The 22,936-nt window shown below is 40.2% G+C and overlaps 1 protein-coding gene across 1 annotated transcript; it reads right to left on the bottom strand.

The window, feature by feature from the left end:
* Window positions 1–934: 934 nt before the first annotated feature.
* STRIT1 (small transmembrane regulator of ion transport 1) lies at window positions 935–3,826 on the bottom strand. Its single transcript, XM_023733844.1, has 3 exons — window positions 3,814–3,826; window positions 1,111–1,209; window positions 935–1,010 (listed from the first exon to the last, which is right to left on the bottom strand). The coding sequence occupies exons 1-2, from the start codon at window positions 3,824–3,826 to the stop codon at window positions 1,115–1,117; spliced, it is 108 nt and encodes a 35-aa protein (XP_023589612.1). The 3' UTR covers window positions 935–1,010; window positions 1,111–1,114.
* Window positions 3,827–22,936: the final 19,110 nt, after the last annotated feature.

The following is a 22,936-nucleotide window of genomic DNA, read 5'->3' as shown; positions in this document are numbered from 1 at the left end:
CATCATCTTAATCTACAGAGACACTCCCCATTCCTTTGTACAGCTGCATAACCACCCCATTACATAGTTATGAACCAAAGGGAAAAAGAAAACCTGTTGTCATGGAGTCAATTCCAACTCATAGCAACCCTACAGGACAGAGCAGAACTGCCCTATAGGGTTACCAAGGAGCGAACTGCCCTTTGGTTGGCAGCCGAGCACTTAACCATTGCGCCAGGTAGTTCTACCGCCATTGATTCAATCAGTTCCCTTCTAATGGACATTTGGATTCTTTCCAGGTTGTTGCTGTAACAAACAAAGCTGAAATGAATGTTCTATGTATGTGGTATTTCGTATTGTTTTCCACAGTGTGTCTGTGGAAATTGCTTCATTCTTAGAAGAGGGGTATCTGGGTTAAGAGTTAAATTCATAGGTGATTTTGGGAGATGCTGACTGCCAAACCACCAACCCCAGGATGTACCATTTGCAATTCCCAAGACAGAGGATGACTGTGCTTATTTCCCCACTGCCTTACCAACAGATCCATTGTCAGACACCTTCATTTGTTCCCATTGAATAGGTGAGCAATGGTCCCTCCGTGTAGTTTTAATAACATTTCTCATTTTGTGAGCAAGAGATGAAGAGCTGTTTACGATACTTTTTTCTGTGAACTGTCTGTTCATATTCTAGCCCATTTTTCTATAGATGGTGTGTGTATAAAGTTTTTTTTTAATGTAAGGACATTTACCAATCTTTTGCTTATGTATTTTGAGTCATAGCCAGGAACATTTTTTCTTCTTCCGGGTTATAGAGGAATTCACCCATATTTCCTTACAGTTCTTATTTGTATCCAGAATCTTAAACAAGATTTTTTTTTTTTTTTTTTACGTGTACCAAAGTACCGGCTTACAAATCGAAGTTTATAAAGCGATGTCAAACGATTCAATTACCATGTGAGAAATATTTAATTAGTAGCCATTTTCATGTTTTTCTTAATTCTTCTGAATGATGTCAGTCTGAAATCTTCTTGCCTGCGTGACAAAATGTTTCATTAGTAAAACAGAAAAAGATTGTTTCTGGAGTAATTTATGTTCCCTATAAATAAACATATTTAATTTTTTAAAATCTTGCCTTTCTAGGAGAAGACAACATAAACCATTACGATGCAGCCCACAATCCAGCCAATCAAGAGCAGAATGGGGACCAGAAGGCGTGATGATTGAAACTCTGCTTTAAAAAAGGAAGAAGAGAAAGGAGATTAGGCAGGCCATGGTGGTATTAACTCTTCTGAACCGAGAGAATAAGAGGAATCTCTAGTCACATCCAGACCTGATTGTTGTTTTGTTTCTCACAAATGGCAAAGTGACTCTGTGTAAGCCCCTGGTATTTGGAATAGAAGAGCTGGGTTCAAGCCACAGGTGTTTCATTTACACTTATGCGACCTTGGGCAAGTCTGAGCTGGAACGCCCTTATTTGTATAGTGGGGATAATGAAACTTGTGTGTTCTCCCTCCCAGAGCCGTTGTGAGGATCAAATGATACAATGCATGTGCAAGAGTTTTGTAAGCTCTGACCACCGTGTGTGTGTTGGGTGTGTACAGAACACATTCATGCGTTTGTGTGACAATACATAGAGAAGCTGCTTACGTAAAAACAATCCAAAATGACTCCACGGAAATTTCTACTAAACTAAACAATCATAACATAGAGAAAGATGTTGAAAACTGTTTGTGGCCTCCATAGCTGACTTTAAATCTTAAATATTACAGGAATAGGAAAGCATCATACCTTATAAAATCACTCTTGACTAGAGAAAAGAGATTCTTTTTTTTTTTTTTAACTTGTTTAATGTACCAGTCAGCTCTGAACCGTGAATCTATGGGCAGCAGTAAAACAGCACACGTATAAAAAGTACGTGAGTACACACAGTTCCTCCTATCTGTACGCTTATCTGTAAAGAGCACTTTATAAAAGCATCTTTTCTTTATAGCCTGTGCATCTCCACTGTGGTCTTCCAGGCAAACACTTATACACACACACAGAGAGACGCACACACACACAGAGACACACACACACTACACAAACGGATTCAGAAACAGCACAGAAAGGCGATCTGTAGAACTAATGTCCCCGTGTGGAAGACTCAGCTCTAGTCTTAATTGAAAAGCACAATTAGATCTTATGCCATGAGCTAACAAAGAGAACGCATATTCTTAACAATCGCCCTCCGATTACTATTCCCATCACTTTAAATATGTGAAGTTTTTTTAAAAAATGCTATTAAAATAAAATCATCGGGAGAGGAGATATTTCTAAAATTAGAAGACACTGTTACAAAAGCAAACTTTCTGAAGTGAGAGTGAATTTAAATACTTTTGATCTATTTTTTCAAAAATGTTGGTGTTCCTCTCAACTCTACCAAACTCTATGGGCGTTCCTCTCTTCTCCATCCCACTGTGATCTTGGAGAAGACATTAAGCTCTAAATGAAAACGCTTCTCTCTACCTGTCATGTGATGTTGCTTTAAGGATAAAGGCAGCATTATGCTATGCCCTTTACTCTCATTTGGAAAAAAGCCTTTTTTTTTATGAATTTGGATGCCATTACAGCGAAATTACCTAACAATAATTTCTGAACTGTTCCTGTGACTTTAGTATTTTTCCCAATTTTAAAGAACTTGAAAATTAATACTGATATTTTAATTGAAACTATGTATTTTATGTAAGCATATTTAATACAATTCTAAAACATATATACTAAAGGCCTAAGTGTAAGCATCTCATTATTTACTATTCCTTGTAAAACAGTACAATTAACTGTGCATTTTAACACACTAAGTATGCCTGTATTAGTATTATTATTCCTTTAACACTAACTTTTTAAGAAAAGTTTTATCACAATCTGTAGCATTGTTTGGAAATAGGAATAAGTAGTAACACAACATACTCTGCATATGTCACTTACATGAATACCACATACAAGAACAAAATCTCTCTTTAACATGAAGAGTCATTTCAAAATGCTTCTCTCTGAGTATGCCAAAGTAGTTACACCTGGAAGAATTCTTAAGGGTACTGTGCTTTGGAATAAGACAGTCCAGGTTCTGTGTGTTACCATGGGCCTCTTACCCAACTTTTGTGCCTCAGTTTCATTAGCTGTAAAATGGGGATGATAATAGTACTGCATATCCCATGAGGTTGTTGTCAAGAATAAAAGCAATAATTTGTGCAAATCCTTAACAACTTCTTGGACATAGAGATAGATAGATAGATAGATAGATAGATAGGCAGATAGATGATAGATTGATAGACAGATTGGAGTCCATCATTTTTCTTAAATATAAAAAATATTTAAAACCAGAAAAAAGTAAATTCAGATGGAGAATGTCTTAGACATGACTGAGCTCAACATTGTCACTTTACAGGGAGAAACAGGCTCAGAGAGGCAGAGGGACTTCCCCAAGCTCACATGCATATTTCGTAGCATATCTGACCCAGAACTCAACTGTCCTTAATTTTGGTCCGGCATCTCACAAAACCTCAAATCTAATACAAGTGAATAACTGATTTCTAATATATCTTTCAAAATAAGCACAAGCAATATTAAGTGTTGTTGCTTATTCCTGGTCAAAATTATTCATAAACTATAGGAATAGTCCATAAATTGCATATCTCACGAACTTTTTGTTTGCAGTCACACTAACACATACGGTTAACGTTCCTTCAGCAGAGACACAGCACACTTCAGAATGACTGGGAAGCGCCAAACACCATAAAATAATCCCGAGAGCCTTGGAGACTTGTTTTGCCAAGAGATTCTGTGTTTTAAATCTTACCTTTTTCAGCCATTCTTCCTGTTGTTGAGTGGGTTGGTTGGGGCGATGCTTACCTCTTTGTTGTTGTTATCAAACGTCTCCTTGAACTTTAAATAGAGAAATATCTGAAGAATGTGGCAGCTGTCTCTCTCCCAACCACCAATTGTGTGCCGGGTGATGTAAGTCATTGGAAAGCAGAACTCTGGCTCTTCTTCACGTTGTTACTATGGAGAAAGCAAAGGGCTACAGAGCCTAAAAGTTCAAATAAACTGAGTTATGCAGATGTTTAATCTGCCCAGCGTTCTGAGATCACATGAAGGAAGTGTTCAGAGAAGGGAGGGCGATGCAGAGGAAAAATGGCATTCTGGACATTGGAACTGCACACATTGTATCAAGAAGACCGGGTGATATAATTGAAAGAAAGAACTTTGCGGATGGACAGACCTGGTTTAAATTCCAGCTCTGCTACTTCTGTAACGTGGGCCAAGTTGCTTCGCCTGGGCATCAGTTTGTTATCTTTTTAAATAATATAACACCTATTAATGGAAGTACACAGTGGTTAAGAGCTACGGCTGCTAACCAAAAGGCCATAAGTTAGAATCCACCAGCCACTCCTTGGAAACCCTATGGGGCAGTTCTACTCTGTCCTATAGGGTCACTATGAGTCGGAATCAACTGAATGGCAATGGGTTAATGGAAGTGCCATAGAGATTAAATGAAATAGCTATGTGAAATATAGATTGTTCATTACTATATCCCAAGATACAAAAGGTAAAATAAAAAATTATCCTTTCATTTGAACTATTCTAAAACAGAAAAGGTTAATATAAATGTACTAGAAACTGAACATTAAATAAAGAGGCTGTGGTGTTGCCCAGAACTTTCAGCCAGGGGTCATAAGCTTGTTGTTTTTATTAGCAATATATAAAAATAGGACATTTCATTTTTCAAAATCCAGCCCGGTTTATGTAGCATGACCTAGATAATTCTCTAGGTTCTCACTGCGATAACTTTAAATTCTGGTTCTGGATGAAAAGTTTTGGAAAGTGACCCTGAGACCAACTTCCAAAACAATCCTACATAAGATTTTCCTATTTGCAGGGCTGTACTACCACTAAATATTAAGAAGGTCCTCCTCTATAAGGTAAGTCTTGTCTGATCAAACCCATCTCCACTGGGTTCTAAAAGCGATGTTTCTACACAAATGACCATGTCATTCCACTGCTAAAAATCCATCGGCGGTTCCCCATTCTCTACAGAATAAAAATCTGAACTCCTAGTTAAGTCACCTGATAAGCCACATGTCTATACTCTGCCATTTGCAATTATGCTTCAGCTGCACTGAACTCCTTCCTGTGATGTGAATTAAGAATGCTCCTACGCCACACACATAGACAAGGAGAATATTTCATTTTCGACCTCGAGTAGTGTACCTATAGATTCGAGTGTGCAGCCAGCGATCTGGCATGTTTATTGCATGTTTATCTCATTTAAGTCAAGTTGTCATCTCTCTTTCTCTTTCTCTCCTGTTTAATACTGAAAAAAGTGCTTTGTTGCACGAGGTACAGAAAGAGAGGAAAAGAGAGAGAACATATATTGTCTATGTAACAAAATCCTCTGCTTACCTGGTAGAGTCAGGTTTGTTTGTTTGTTTTTTAATATTAAATAATTATATATTGAACAAAGGTTACTTGAGGGAAAGAGACACAACAAAGTGGTCATTAATTTCACATAAAAAACACTAAACGTTTTTTAATTAAATAGGTTAAAATCAACACTGTATCTTAAGACAGAGCCTAGCTAACCAGCAGGAATTAACTTGACTGCAACAGGTTTTTTTTGGTCTGGAATTATAGTAAATGGACCCAAACATGGTAGATGCTCAGTGGGTCTTCACTTGATGTAGTATAATGTAGCTTATTTTGCATTCTAGATAGATTTATTTATGTCAATACCTAAATAAGTAATTATAAGATGATCTTAGCTCTATGCCAGGCTCACAATACATGCTTAAACAGAGAATGCTTTCTAGGGAATGTGATGGTCAAGGTTGTGTGTCAACTTGGCTGGGCCATGATTCTCAATGTTTGGCAGTCATATGATGTTGTAACCCCTTCCAGGATGCGATTTGATATAATGGGATCACCTCCATGATGGGATCTGCTGTGAGTAGTCCATCAGTTGAAAGAGTTTCTTTGGGCACGTGGTCTGCATCGACTATAAGTGGACATTCTGGCAAGGCTCAAGGGCTTTTGCTTGCCCTGGATCCTGCAACTGGCTCCTATTCATCTGACCTCCTGTTCTGGGGACTTGAGCTAGCAGCTTACTTGCAGTCTTGCCTGCCAATCTAGGGATTCATCGATCTTCACGGCCTGTGAGCAAGAGCCCTGCTCTCTGACCTGCTGATCTTGGGTTTGCCAGCCCCTGTGGCTACGTGAAACAGGAGAAGCCTGTATCCAGACCCACGGGTGTGGGAAGTTCCAGCCTCTACAACCACGTGAGCCAATTCCTTGATATAAATCTCTCTCTCTCTCTCTATATATATATATGTATATGCTTTACTGGTTGTGCTTCTCTAGAGAACCCAGCCTAAGACAGTGAAACATCAATATATTTCATTATTCAGCTTTTCTTTACTGTATTTCATTACTAGTAACACTGGAATGGAGCCCTGGTGGTGTAGCAGTTAAGAGACATGGCTGCTAACTAAAAGGTTGGCAGTTCAAATCCACCAGCCACTCCTTGGAAACCCTATAGGGCAGTTCTACTCCATCCTATAGGGTTGCTATGAGTCAGAATTGACTCGATGGCAACAGGTTTGGTTTTTGGTTTTGGTTTAACATTGGAATAATCTATAGAACAATATAAGATCAAATGAGGGGGGGTGACATTAGTGAAAACGGAGGAAAAAGAACCTCCAAAAATTCTTTCCCCCATAAGGCAACCAGAAAACTGGCATTAATTTCAAAATCAATTTTTGAAATTAATTTTCAAAAGCTTACAGAAATCTGATGAACGTTCATTCAAGAAAAATGGCTGAATCTCAGTAAGAATGGTGAGCTTTGTGATGTTTTAATTTGGTCTATGACCGTCTCCCTCCAGCTACGTGGTATCCGTGAAAACCAGTTGCAGTGGAAACCAGAAGCCTAGCAGCCACCAGAGGTGCATAATTGGCTTGGGCCTCTTACAAAGCCTCATTCCCAGAGAATTCTCCTGAGTTGACCTATTTGGTGGTTCCCTGGAAGACCTCACTTTCAGGGCTATCATTATTTGACCTGACTCAGAGCTCACCCATTGTGAAAAGCCTCCTCCCATAACAGCTGGGCACATTTGCTCAAAATAATTAGAGGCAGTTGTTTAGCTTTACAGCTACCTGAGGCAGTGAATAACAGTTGGGGGCGGGGGACAATAGGCTAACTAAAAAGCTGAAAAGAAGCTAGGGAATTAACCGTCCATAGGGGCTTTGACCGACTCCAGATATTCCTGGTAATCTAGGAGACCATGCACATGCCTTGGGCTGCGTGCATGTCCAGTGCTGTGTACAAGCTCACGAGGCCCTAAACTCGCATCTCTGACTGAGCTTGAAAGGCTCTGTGCATGCAGAAAGTGAAGGCTAAGGCAGAGTTGTCAATAGACTGGCTAAGTGTTAGACACATACCTCCAACATGCACACAGAGCCTCGTGGCAAAGTCTGGGAGATGTACTGATTCCAGACATTTAAGGAAATTTGTGTCCAATTATTAGCAGACCTCTTTGCTAACCAAGCAGAAATTTCAGTGGTCATATATGGCAAAGAATACAGACTTTACAAGATTAATTCAGAAAATTCACTAACAAACGAAAAAGAGTAACGCCAACAAACACTGGCAAGGGGTAAGAATCTGATTTCAAGAGTTGCAATATTATATAATTTAGAATGTCCAGTTTTCAACAAAAAACAGACATGCAAAGAAACAAAAAAGTATGGCCATAAATGGGGGGGAAGCAATGAAAAGTAACTATTCCTAAGGATGCTTGTCTTAGTCATCTAGTGCTGCTACAACAGAAATACCACAAGTGGATGGCTTTAACAAGGAGAAATTTATTTCTCACAGTCAAGTAGGCCAGAAGTCCAAATTCAGGGCATCAGCTTCAGGGGAAGTCTTTCTCTCTCTGTCGGCCTTCTCATCAATGTTTCCCAGACTAGGAACTTCTCTGCACAGGGACCCCGGTCCAAAGGATGTGCTCTGCTCCCAGCACTGCTTTCTTGATGGTATGAAGTCCCCCTGTCTCTCCGCTCACTTCTTTCTTTTATATCTCAAGAGATTGCCTCAGGACACAATCCAGTCTTGTAGATTGAGTCCTGCCTTATTAACACAACTGCCACCCATCCTCCCTCATTAACATCATAGAGGCAGGATTTACAACTTATAGGAAAATCACACAATACCAGGAATCATGGTCCAGCCAAACTGATACACACATTTTTGGAGGGACATAATTCAATCTATGACAATGCCCATACATTGAACTTACTAGACAAAGAGTTTAAATCATCTACTTTAAATATGCTCAAAAAATTAAAGGAAGAATGAGAACAATGTCTTACTAAATTTCAGTAGAGAGAAAGAAATTACATAAAAATGACCAAACAAATATTCTGGAATTGAAAGTTACAATAATTGGAATGAATATTTTGCTATAGCGGCTCAACAATAGATTTGAGCAGGCAAAAAAATAATAATAATAATTATCAGTGAAATTGAAGAAAGGTTGATTGAGGTTATCCAGTCCAAGCAACAGAAATAAAAAAGAATAACAAAAAACAAACAGACCTTCAGATTACTGTGGGACACCATGAAACATACCCATATATAAATAATTAGAGTCCCAGGAGAAGAGAGAAAGGGTCAGAAAGAATATTGTAAGAAATAATGTCCAAAAACTTCCCAAATTTGTGAAAAACATTAATCTGTATATCCAAGAATCTCAATGAGCTCCAAACAGAATAAACTTAAAGAGATCATAATCAAACCGTTAAAAGACAAAGAAAAGCAGCAAGAGAGAAATGACTCATCATATGCAAGGAATCCTCAACAAGATTAACACTGACTTCTCATCAGAAACCAAGGAGGCAAGAAGACAGTGGGATGACAAATTCAAAGAAAAAGCTTGCCAACTAAGAATTCTATAACAAGCATGTACTTTTTTTATTTAAATGAGGTTATAACCAAAGGGGAGGAGCATACACGATGCCAGACATACCACCTTTTACAGATGCTAATAGAATTACCAGCCACATGGAGGTAGGTACCTGTTAGGTAAGGTAACTTATCTATTCACTCTGAACTTAGGGCTCGTCTAAAGTGAAAGAAAAAAATAGATAAATTGCACTCGATCAAAATTTAAAACCTTTATACTTCAAAAAACACCATCAAAAAAGTGAAAAGACAACCCAAACAATGTGAGAAAACATTTGCAAATTATCGGATAAGGGTCTAGTATCTAGACTATATAAAGAGCATTTATAACTTAATAATAAAAAGACAAGCCACCCAATCAAATCATGGGCAAAGGATTTGAGTAGACGTTACTCAAAAGAATATATATGATTGGCCAATAAGCACATGAAAAGATGCTCAACATCATTAGTCACTAGGGAAATGCAAATCAAAACCACTTCACATTCACTAGGATAGCCATAATAAAAAAGATAGACAATGACAAGTTTCGGCAAAAATGTGGAGAAATTGGAACCTTCATACACTGCTGCTAGGACTGTAAAATGGTATATCTACTTTGAAAAGCTATTTTATGGTTCCTCCAAAAGTTACATATAGAATTATCATATGGCCCAGCAATTCAAATGTTAGGTATATAACCAAGGGAATTTAAAACAGGTAAGTCAAACAAAAATTTGTACGTAAGAGTTTATAGCATCATTATTCATAACAGCCAAAAAATAGAAACAATCCAAATGTCAGTCAATTGATGGATGGATACACAAAATATGGCATATACATATAATGAAATAGTATTCATCCATGAAAAGGAATAAAGGACTAATGTTACAATATAGATGAACCTTGAAAATACCATGCTAAGTGAAAGAAGTCATACTGCATTGTATTATTCCATTTATATTAGATGTCCAGAGCAGGCAAATCCATAGAGACAGAAAGTAGTTAGTGGTTGCCTAGGACTGAGGAGGAGTCCTAAGGGGTATGAGGTTTCTTTTCGGGATGATGAAGTGTTTTGTAATTAGATGGTGGTGAGGTTTGCACAATCTTGTGAATATACTGAAAACCACTGAATTGTACAACTTAAAATGACAAATTTTATGGTATGTGAATTATATCTCCATTTTTTTAAAAAGATCAATTTAGACAGTTCTCAAAACAAGGAAGTTCCAGAGAAGGACCCTTGGGCTCCCAAGACAAAAAAACAAGGAAGAGAGGAGGAACAGCATTGGGCGAAATGCCAGGAAAAATGGTAACAAATTCAATAATTGTTAAAGAAGTATTTGCTGAGCACCTACTATGTATGAAATAGCATTCTAGACACTTGAAATACATCAGTGAACACAGACCCCTGCTCCCAGAGTTATATTCTAAAGAGTGATCAATGCAATGAAAACGGAAAAAATAGGGCAGACTAAGGTAGTTAACTATGTTGATCCTAAAGCTGCCTTTGCCTGGCAGAATTGAAGAACAACAAGGAGTTGAGCGTGGCTTCAGCAGAGTGATCAAGGGCAGAGGGGTAAGAAATTTAACAAAGAGGTAAGAGAGTAAGGTGAGTGAGGAGTGCTTTGTCAGAAACTGTTAACATTGTTGGCTTTTTCCTGAGTCAAATGAGGGGCCAATGAAGGATTTAGGGGGAGAAATATCATGATCTGACTTAAATGTTTCAAGTGTCCTTCTAGCTGCTGTGACTGGGAACAAGGAAAGACCTGTTAGGAGGTGATTGCAATAATCCAGACAAGAGATAAGGGTGGTTCAGAGCTGGGTGAGCTTCTAGACTAAGAGAGACTAAGAAGAACGCCCTCACAGTACGCTTTTGAGAATCAACCAAGGAAAACCTTATGGATCACACCAGAACATTGTCTAACTTACTTGCTTTGGACACGTCATCAAGAGGGATCAATCGCTGGAGGACAACATCGTGTATGGTGAAGGAGAGGGCCAGCGAGGGTGAGGGACATCCTTGGTGAGATGGATTGACACAATAGCTGCAACAATGGACGTGAACATGCTGGCGATTGTGAGGGTGATGCAGGACCGGACAATGTTTTGTTCTGTTGTATGTAGGGCAGCCATGAGTAAGGGTTGGCTAGGCAGCAGCTACCTCTATCTCTACCAACAAATACATTAGAGCAAAGCTTCCATGATAATGGAAGATGAGGAGGTGAAAGACCTGATGAGTGACATCACTATGTGGATTCACAGAGCTCCGACTGTCCCTCAGGGCCAGCTTCACAGGCGTACGACCCATACAGTCATTCAAGGCCCCATGCTGGGATGAGCTTTGCGCCTGATTTAACACTCTGCAGGGTCGCTGTGAGTTGGAGTCAACTTGACAGCTACGGGTTGGACTTGGTTTGTTGGGTAGACACCGTCTTGACGTTCTTAGTCATTTTATCTTTGACCTTGTGTTTTGCAGGTGAAGGCTGATGGGACAGTGGAGGCTGGGCATGAACAGAGGAGATATCCAGGAGGCAGCACGCACACGCTTTCGTGGTCCAGCAGCCCTCCCACGTGCAGGCTCAGCCTCCAAGCACAGCAAAGAGCTGTGCACACAGCAGTCAGACCTGCGTGCATGTGAGTGCCCGAGACAGCCTGGATCACAGGGAGGGTGAGGTGGGGCTGGCCTGCGATGTGAGCATAGAATGGCAGAAGTGACAGCAGCAACAGTGATACCAGAATGGGACCTGCCAGTACTCAGGCATAAATGATGTCAGTAAATTGTGGAACCTCTGGTTTTAAAAACTGTAGCAACAGTGCAAAGTACACATCCATGAGCTTAGAAATTAGAAATTAAATTGAAAGAAGGTCACGTTCAATGGAAAATAGCCCTATTTTCATATGAAGTTTGGATAAACCAAGTATTCATGAAGTAGGTGATTTTAAAATCAATTTTTTTTAATTGAAGATGGAGCAATAGAATTCGGAGCAGGCATTTTGAATTATATACAAACCACAAAGCTACTTTTGGTTTCCGGTACAACCTCCACGTTACAGGAGATGTCAGAGGAAATACTGAAATGCCGTTGTATACATTTACAATCAAGATTAACTTCAGACACATGAAACTGACTTTTATGAAGAGTTAAATCTTTTTTAGAAAAATCACACCAGGTGTACAGTTGTACTAACCCAAAAAACCAAAACCCACTGCTGTCGAGTCAATTCCGACTCATGGCGACCCTATAGAACAGAGTAGAACCGCCCCATAGGGTTTCCGAGGCTGCAATCTTTACTGAAGCAGACCGCCACAGCTTTCTCCCACACAGTCGTACTAGCTGTATTAAAATTTATATTTTGAAATAATGTCTCAGAAATGTATTCCAATGTTATCAAGCCTATAAAATACTCTGAACAGCTCGGGTAATAGTTGCATCAGCAGAAAGATCCTTCTCAAAATTAAAAATTATTAAAAAATTATTTGCAATCTTACATTTACCGAAAGCAGCCAACATTGCTTTCAGTTATATCCACTGAAAATCAAATTGCTAAAAACAGAACATTTGCAGCTCTAGTAAACGAACTTGCAGAAAAGCGAGCCAGAAAAGCTTTACGATCAATCAAGTTCTCACATTCGTGAAGTATTATTCTATACTGTGGTATAAAAACTGTGGCACCAAAATACCTTTTTTTTACAATTTGTAAGTTTATGTGGATACTCATGTATCACAACTACCCCTATTATGGTTTATAAGTAATAGAATATTTTTAAACGTGAAAGCTGTATGTTTTATTCCATTTAATGGCACTTTTTCCTGATTTTTGGACAAAGGCCTGCATTTTCACTAGGCCCTTGAAATGTGCGTTTGTGAGGAAGGACATGATGTAGCCATTGGGTTCCTTCCCCAAGAGAAAGTGGTGGTGAGGTGGCAAGAAGCCTGGGCCTTTCACATTCTCTTCTCTCCCCCTTTAACCACATTTTCTTCTCCCCCTCTTCAACCACATTCTCTTCTCCCCCCCTCTTTAACCACATTCTCTTCTCTCTCCCTCTTCAACCACATTCTCTTCTCTCCCTCTTTAACCACATTCTCTTCTCTCTCCCTCTTCAACCACATTCTCTTCTCTCCCCCTCTTCAACCACATTCTCTTCTCTCCCTCTTTAACCACATTCTCTTCTCTCTCCCCCTTTAACCACATTCTCTTCTCTCCCCCTCTTCAACCACATTCTCTTCTCTCCCCCTTTAACCACATTCTCTTCTCTCCCTCTTTAACCACATTCTCTTCTCTCCCCCTCTTCAACCACATTCTCTTCTCTCCTCCTCTTCAACCACATTCTCTTCTCTCCCTCTTTAACCACATTCTCTTCTGTCCTCCTCTTCAACCACATTCTCTTCTCTCCCCCTCTTCAACCACATTCTCTTCTCTCCCCCTTTAACCACATTCTCTTCTCTCTTCCTCTTTAAACAGAGCATTTCACTTTTATTTGCACCATAAATTGGGATTTTGCTGCTAAAAACATTTGGAAACCTCCCATCCAGCACAAACCACACCTATAAAACCAAAAAACCAAACCCTTTGCCGTCAAGTCGATTCCAATGCATAGCAATCTTATAGGACAGAGTAGAACTGCCCCATAGGGTTTCCAAGGAGCTGCTGGATTTCAACTGCCAACCTTTTGGTTAGCAGCCTGAGCTCTTAACCACTATTCCACCAGGGTTATAGAAAGGTGAAGCAACTTACCTAACTTCAGAGACGGGAACCCGTAATTCCTGACTTTGCACTCCCCCACCCCCACTCCCACTCTCCCATCCTGCCTCCATGCCCCGGCCTCCCGCCAATGCTGCCTTTTTGTATCTGGGACCTTATCCCTACTCCCTACACAGGACTTGTCCCATGACTATACAGGAGGCCCCACCAGCCCTCTTCTGGATCCCAGTTTGGAGACCCCCCCCCCATTATCAGCCTGGAGCCCTGGTGGCGCAGTGGTTAAGAGCTTGGCTGCTAACCAAAAGGTCGGCAGTTCAAATCCACCAGCTGCTCCTTGGAAACCCTGTGGAGCGGTTCTGCTCTGTCCTATCAGGTCACTGTGAGTTGGAATCAACTCAGCGGTAATGGGGTTGGTTTTCTGGTGTATTATCAGCCTAGGAGTCCTTGGATGGCACAAAAGGTTGAGCATCAGCTACTAGGCAAAAGACGGTGGTTCAAACCCACCCAGAGGTGCCTCGGAAGATAGGTCTGGAGATCTGCTTCCAACAAAAAGCCCCTTTTAAATTGTTAAATTGCTTATAAATAGCCGAGCTTCTTGAAGGCTCTTTGAGGTGATCATAACATTTTGCTTGTGTCCTCATAAATTAATAAGCTAAATAAAATCTTAGATACCTGTTCTTTTGTATATTTTCTTGTCACAATATTACCATTTTTTTTTTAAGTTATACTTTAACACGACAACTCTCTTGGCCTCAGTTTCTTTGTCTGTAAAGTGGAGATAATAATACCTACCTGGTAGGGTTGTTATGAAAACTAAGAGGCAAGGTACATCAGGCACTTAGACCAGAGCCTGCTGTTAAGTAAACGTACACGAGGCCCCAAGCTTTGCATACGGGTTTCTAAAGAGGGCACAGAAGTCTCTAGGTGGCTCAAAGGTTACTAACTAAAAGGTTGCAGGTTCGAGCCCACCCAGAGGTGCCCTGGAAGAAAGGCCTGGCGATCTACTTCTGAAAAAATCAGTCATTGAAAACTCTATGGTGTACGGTTCTACTCTACACATATGGGGCCGCCGTGAACGGGATTCAACTCTACAGTAACTGGTTTCTACTGGTTAAAGAGGACACAAGGCGACTGGAAGCAGGGATGTGGTCCTCTCCATCGCCCGTCGGCTCCTGTGTCTTTCTGAACCCCACGTACACCAGGTTTTGCAAGCTTGCCTGAAATGACTCTTTTGCTTCTATAATCACATTCTTTAAAATCCTATTTGCTGACCCTCTGCTAATTATACACCTCAGACCTCATGGAAATATTGTCCAGTGGGAACTATGTGTAAGTGACAGAACTAGGTGACCTTAGTCAGTGGACGCTTTCCAGTGCTGCTTTCAAACAGGGCTCAGGCAGGCAGAGCCGTTAAAAGCCTACAGTGTTGTCACTAAGTGCATTGAAACCAAAAGACAAGGAGAGATTTTCTCAGAAACCATATGCGTTAGCATTTCCACGTGTAAAAACAGTAACTTTTCAAAATGCGAAAGGGTGACATGAAAGATGGTATTTTCAATGAAAGATATGCTGAAGAAACATATTCGCTGCAAACATATCCTGCGAACTGTCCCTTTGTTTTTTTACTGTGCTTTAAGTGCAGATTTACAGAGCAAATTAGTTTCTCATTAAACAATTAATACACATATTGTTTTGTGACATTGGTTGCCAACCCTGCAACCTGTCAACACTCTCTCCTTCTGGACCTTGGGCCCCCCTTTTCCATTCGTCCAGTTTTCCCGTCCCCTCCTGCCTTCTCATCTGTGCCCCTGGGCTGGTGAGCCCATTGAGTCTCATACACATGGATGAGCTTCGTGTAATATTGTTTGTTTACGGGCCTGTCTAATATCTGGCTGAACGGTGACTCTCAGGAGTGACGTCAGTACGGAGTTAAAAGAGTGTCCATGGGTCATACTCTCAGGTGTAAACTCTTTAATACTTTCTTCTCCTTGAGAAGCTCTCAAAGCCACAGAATCCTCATATATTTGAATTTTTAGTACAGTAAAATCTGTGAAAGCCAGAACCTGTGACAGGCAGAAACCAGGCGGAGAAGGAAAACTCAAGTCCGTATTTTCCGCTAAAACAAGCAATAGGAAAGTGGTAAGGCTGCGCGCCCTGTTAAAGGCGGAAAACCTGCGAGAACCGGAAGAGCAAGGCAGTCCTGTTGAGTTCCGGCTCTCACGGGTTTCACTGTATTTCCCTTTTGCTACCAAAATTCATACTTCCTTTCCCACTTGTGCCCTCCAAATAAAAGGAGTCCCAAACTTACCTCTCAGACGTCTAAGGACACCTTAAAGGTTGAGAAACCAAAAACCAGACCCAACCAGTTGCCATCAAGTTGATTCTGACTCCTGGCGCCCCCATGTGTGTCAGAGTAGAACCGCACTCCATAGCGTTTTCAATGGCTGATTTTTTAAAGTAGATTGCCAGGCCTTTCTTCCGAGGCACCTCTGGGTGGACTCGAACCACCAACCTTTTGGTTAGCAGTGAGCATGTTGACCTTTTGCACCCCCCAGGGACTCCAAACGTTGTGGGAGCCTGGCTAAGTTCTCCGCGTGGCGGTGAGGGATCCACTGCTAGGGACTCTGCTGAATCCTCCAAAGTTCCCATTTTTTGAAACCCTGTAAACACAACAGCAGAATACCATTCCTCCCCCGACATCTGTTACAGGCAGGCTTTGAGAAGTGTAAATATAGGCCTGACTAGCAGAAAACCACCAAAGACAAATAGTCAAATAACGGCACTTTGTGAACAACTCAAAAAAAACAAAACACTGTTCTAAATCCTAAAGCTCTGAGTTACAAAGAACACCGTAACAAAAATCTCGAAGGAGTGAATAATTGGCATGCCTGAAGACCTGAACGACCCTGGCCTGCTTACTCTACACTTTGGTACAATGACTGCCTTTTCTCCTAGACCTTGAACACCAGTTCTCCCCCTGGATAGTCTAGACATTTCCTGCTGAGGGGAAAACTTTATCCCAGCATAACATATTGCTCTCATAGGAAGCAGTGCCGATGGGTTTCATGCAGCCTCCCAAGTCAGAACACCGGGAAACACCACAGAATCCGGGAGACTCATTCCAGGGCAACTCTGGAACTGTGCCCCGTGTCCACTCCTTCCCACCTGCTCTCTGGTTCCTGAAACCACTGTAATAGGAGACAAAACCTTCCATTCTATTATTAAAGCTGTAGCTTAAAATGCAAATATCCCTGGGAGAGGTATCACTGCCAACTTTGGGTCATTCACACTGAGGTGGAATGACTAATATCTGATTGTTAACTGAACATAAAGGGAGGATCCCAGTGATAACATGTTGTTCTGCAATTTTCTTTTTTCATTTACAAATATATCCTGCATATCACTCCGTACAGCTTCCTAAAGTCTTTAACAGCTATTAGCTGACATTTGGAGTGCCTGGGTGGAACAAGTGATTAAGCGCTCAGTGACTAACCAGAAGGTTGGGGGTTCAAATCCACCCCAGAGGCAGCTGGGAAGATGACCCGAGGATCTACCTCAGAAAGACCACAACCACTGAAAACCCTGTGGAGCACAATTCTACTCTTACACACAAGGAGTCACCAAGAGCTGGAATCAGCTCAGCAGCAAATGGATTGATTTTTTGGTCTGTAGACATTATTACTGTTATTCAGCGTTTCTAACGAAACTTTGCTGCAAATGCCTTATCCATATCATTTTGTGCTCACGTACATCTATAAAATAAATTCCTAGAAGTGGCATTGTTAAGAGGTATGTGTTTTTACAATGTTGATAGATATTGACAAATTTACACCAATTTACAATATCACAATAGCCACGGAGAAAAATGATATTTGCTTCTCCACTGTAATTCTAGTTTTTAAAAACTACCTTGCTTACGTCCAATACTTTCAAGTTTTCCTTTATAAAATTTAAACTTTGATTTATTTGGAAATTATTTTAATGGAATCTTTTTTTTTACTTGATGACCACCCGGATGTACTAACAGTATTCATTGGTTAATCCATCCTTCCCCTATAGATAGGTGGTTTTATTTTTAATATATACTGAATTCCTCCATATACTTGAATTTATTTTTCCAACATTTTATTATGAAATTTTCAAGCATACGACAATGTTGAGAGAATTTTCCAAGGGGAGGGGGGGAGGTGGGCACAAGCATACTCAGCCACCTAGATTGTACCGTTAACATTTACTACACTTACTTTTTCATGTAGCTATCCATATCTCTAATCCTCTAGCCATCAACAGTCCATCTTATTTTCTGATACATTTCTAAGTAAACTGCAGATATCACATTTCCCTCCAAATACTTTAGGATGCATATTATTAATTAGAGTCCAATAATTATTTACATACCTTTGTTTCAAGACAACGAAATCTTAAAGGTAAATTCACTGAATTCTGACAAATGCACGCACCTGTGTAACCAAACCCCTGTCATGCTATAGAACTGAATCTCTTTCTTGACTTGCTAGCCTTTACCAGAGATATATCTGTCCACACCCTGGAGACAACCGATTCTAAATACCCTAGCTCTAGAAGGTTTTGAAATCCTCGTGGCTGGCTAGTCTTCCTTCATTATTCTTATTTTCAGAATTATCTTGGCTGGTCTGGCTTGTTTATTTATCCCCTTAAACTTTTAAATCACTTTTACTTAGTTTAAAAATAAAAACAAGCCCGTTCTTATTTTTAATAGAGTTGCGCTGAGTGTAGAGATTAATTTAGGAATCAGTGAAGTGCTGTGACATTCGTTCTAACCTTCCAAGAAGAGGAGATCTCATCCATCTCAGCAAACTTTCTTTTGTGTCCCTCAGTTATAAATTTCTTGCAAATTTTAATAGTTTATTTCATTTTAAAAATAATTTTTGGTTGTTACTATAAATGTGTTTCCCATTATATTTGTATATGAATTTTGTACACAAACAACTTACCAAATTTGCTTACGGCCAGCAGGAAATTTTCAATTGATTCTCTCGGGTTTTCTAGGTCTAAAATCATTATACAAACAACAATAATCTACCTACTCTTTTCCCATTTTTATATCTCTTATTATTTTTTTTTTCTACATCTATAATTGCATTAGCTAGTACTTCCAGACCAATGTTTTGGTTGGGGAACCATTAGTGTTTTAACAACTTTTCTCTGTTTCTTTTATAGTAAATGGTCTCTGGATATAGTAAATGGTCATCCTGTTTGGGGGATGGTTGTAGCAATTTGTCTTTTTTCCAAAAATTAGTCCACTTCACCTCGGAATTGAGATGAGCCAGAGTCTCCTATAATTATTTTCATTTCCTCTGGGTCTGTGGTCACTTCCCCACTCTTATTTCTTATTTTGTGTAATTGTGCTTTTCTCCTTTTTTTTTTCTTGTTTAGATTTTTTAATTCTACAGTTTTTCTGTCTGCATTTTATTAATGTTTTACTTTTATTAGTTCTTCATTTTTTTTAGGTTTTCTATCTTCTTGCATTTTGTCTGCTTTTTAAAGTTTTATCCATGTAAACATTTAAGATTACATATTTTTCCTCTGAGCACTGTTTGTTTTAGCTGCATCCCATAGGTTCTGACATGTAATTTTTTTTGGCATGTAGTGTTTTAATGATGGTATTTTCTGGATATTCCAACATTTTAATTTTGATTTTGTTTTTAACCAAGCGGTTGTTTGAGAAATTTTTTAAATTTTCAGGTGATATTTTGCTTTTTAAAGGAACCCTGTAGCAAAACTTTTTGTAGAATAAAGATTATAATGGATGATATTATGTACTTACTTATCTGTTTTAAAAAAAAAAAACAAATAAATCCATTGCCATCGAGTCAATCCCAACTCACAGCAACCCTATAGGATGTAGTAGAACTGCTCCATAGGGTTCCCAAGGCTGTAATCTTTAAAGAAGCAGACTGCCATGTCTTTCTCCCTCAGAGAGGCTGGTGGGTTCAAACCAACAACCTTTCAGTTAGCAGCTGAGCTCTTTAACCACTGAGCCACCAGGGCTCTTTATGTATCTGTTTAGGGAGTTTAATTTCCCATATATAGGAACTTTTTCTACAAAATATTCCTATTTAATGTACAGTGTTATTCTTAGGAGCTGTTGAGTCGATTTCGACTCATAGCAACTCCACGTGACAGAGTGGAACTACCCCATAGAATTTTCTAGGCTGCAGTCTTTATGGGAGCAGATTGCCAGGTCTGTCTCCCACAGAGCCACCAAACCCAAAGCAAACCCCTTGCTGTCGAGTTGATTCCGACTCACAGGAACCCCATAGGACAGAGTAGAACTGCCCCATAGGGTTTCCAAGGAGCGGCTGGTGGATTTGAACTACTGACCTTTTTGGCTAGCAGCTGACCTTTTCGTTAGCAGCCGTAGCTCTTAACCACTGTGCCACCAGGAGCCAACTGAGGGTTCAAATCGCCAATTTTTCTGTTAGTAGCCGAACGCTTAGCTGTTGTGCCGCTAGGGCTTCTTATTTAATGTACGCATATGGGCATATGGACAATGAATACAGAAGATCAAAGAATTGATGTCTTAGAATTATGGTGTTGGTGAAGAATATTGAATATACCATGGACTGCCAGAAGAATGAACAAATCTGTGTTGGAAGAAATATAGCCAGAATGTTCCTTAGAAGCAAGGATGGCGAGACTTCATCTCACATACTTTGGACATGTTATCAGGAGGGATCAGTTCCTGGAGAAGGACATCAGGCCTGGTAAAATAGAGGGTCAGCGGAAAAGAGGAAGACCCTCTATGGGATGGACTGACACAGTGGCTGCAACAATGGGCTCAAGTATAACAACAACTGTGAGGAGGGCGCAGGGCCGGGCACTATTTCATTCTGTTGTACACGGGGTCACTATGAGTCGGAACTGACTCCATGGTACCTAACAACACAACGTGTGTATATATTCCTTAACTAATATATATTAACTACCATGTGCCAGGCATTGTATTTATGGCACGAATTACATCAACTGGTTTATTCTTTAATTATCCTTCTTTATAATAAAAGACCAAAGCTCAGAGAGATTAAGCGACTTGCCAAACATCACAGCAGAATCAAAATAGTAGCGCCAGGATGCTTAGCCAGGTATGGCTGACTCCAAAGCCTGCACTCCTCCTACGTCCGAACTGCATCGCCAGAACGACGTGAGACAACAAGAGGCCAATTTTATACCACGTGTAGATAATATACATATCCAAAACTCACCACCAAAAACATGGAAGAATTTAAGATGTTAGGGGCACATAATAAGGAATGTAGACATGCTCTTTCACTTTTTATAAAAGCACAAGGCTTTCACAGATTTCAAGAGCAGAGAACGTGCCAGAAGAATCATTCCGGTTTTGAAGTTCTGTAGAGTTTAAGGTATTTCTCTAAGAGGGTCCTTTCAATGTTTCAGTCTCTCACCATCAGCAAATTCCTCTTCACCCCCCACCTAATTACTTCACGCTGAGGTTTAACCTTCTCTTTGGAGTCCGCTGGAGATGGAGACCAGATGGTCCCAATTCTCTGCATAACTCCTCATAAACTTGAAACTTTCCGTAGTAATCTGATCTCTGGGATAAATAATTCTAATTCCTTTATCTCTTCTTCAAAAATATTTTCTAAAAATGTGGTTATTTTTATGAGTGGGGAGAAGGACGACGTTTGTATTGCCCACCTCCTTCTTAAGCTGTGTTGACCGTTGAGAGGCTTGCGCAGAGTGAAGGGGTGGGTGTTGCAGCCAATTGTTTTGTGACGTCTACTGCGAGCTGCTCATGTCTCCCTTTAATCCGTGCCATAAGGTTCTATTTCCCATGCCTCCCTCATGCTCAAGGTGCTAAGAGAAATCAAAACTGCACACATCCAAGGAAAATATGAGACAAGCATGTGAACAGCTGAGGACTCTGAGGGTTTTGCAGTGTTTTAAGTAAAGTGCATTTATTCTTATTAAAAAACATTCGGAAAAACTTACTTGATTAGCATAACAAAGAAATAAAATGAATACCTACAGTCCTTAATAACAGAGCATAACTTTTTTTTTTTTAAGGAAAGAAAAACAGACCATCAGAGACCCCCGTCTTCTGAACTCTAGAGTTGTTTCTGAGGCTTGGGCATCTCCAGAGAGTACACGATGATGACAGAACAGAAAGACAGGATTTATTGGGACTGGTTGTCATCAACGGGAAAGTGAGTTATTGTATAAAAGACAATATCTCCATGCTCACAGCAAACTGGTTGAAAGAATAACTTAATTCTATAAGGTCCTACAAACGAGTAATAATAAGAAATAGCACTTATTGAGAGTTGTATTAGATTCCAGGAATTGTTTTAGGCGCTTGTCATGAGGTAGGGTTTCTTTCCCAATTTTCAGATGAGAAAATTGAGACAAAAGAGGTTAAAGCATATGCCAAAAGTCACACATGAGGTACATGGCGGATTTGGAATCCTAACTCAGGTGGTCTGACCCAAGGGTCTTTGATTTTTAATCACTATGCTCTACTAAGATCAGATGTTGCCTTAACCAAGGACTGAGCCAGCAAATCTATCAGTTCATCAAAACTGATCATTACCAAGGCTTCAGAGAAATGCATTTTAATGGAAACTTTCTCTGGTTCTGAAGACACAGGGGTGTTTGAGAGAAACCACGCTCCCGGGTGGATTTTAAAATAGAGTCCTCCATTAGGCCTGTGCTGCAGGCTCAGATATGGATGTTCTCTTAAACATCTCTGTGAAATACTTGGGTTTAGTACACCCCAACCCCAGCATTTCTCTTTTGAACTTACAGGCACTCCAGTATCTCCTTCCCTTCCATGGAATTCTGTTATCTCTGTCTACATCTACCTACACCACGAGATTATAAACTCCTGAAAGAACAAGGACTCTGACTTCTGTAACTTTGTGTTAGCAGAGTTTCAACTCTCTCGGGCGTCCCTTCCCAACAATCAGGGGACAATGGAGGGTGTACCCAGGCAAGGGTTCACTTGGGGCCCAGGAGCAAAGCAAAGTGCCTTAAACCCCCACCCAGGGTGTCTGGTATGAACAATCAGACACCTGGGGCCCAGCCCTGGGGATGACGATGTCAAAGCCCGACAAGCAGTCCGAACACCATTCTGTCCATTCCAAAGGCTGAGATAGAAAAGTGAGGACAGAGGTATAGAGGAAAACTAGGTGTAGGAGAAATGTGTTAAGACCAGGAGTGCCGAGTAAAATGCAGACTTTCGTAGGTCAGCAGGCAAACACAGGTCGCACGCTTTCCTA

Source organism: Trichechus manatus, unplaced genomic scaffold (assembly GCF_000243295.1).
Source record: "Trichechus manatus latirostris isolate Lorelei unplaced genomic scaffold, TriManLat1.0 scaffold00062, whole genome shotgun sequence".
Taxonomy (NCBI): domain Eukaryota; kingdom Metazoa; phylum Chordata; class Mammalia; order Sirenia; family Trichechidae; genus Trichechus; species Trichechus manatus.
Note: the sequence above shows the minus strand (reverse complement) of the source record. Positions and strands in the feature narration are given on the sequence as shown.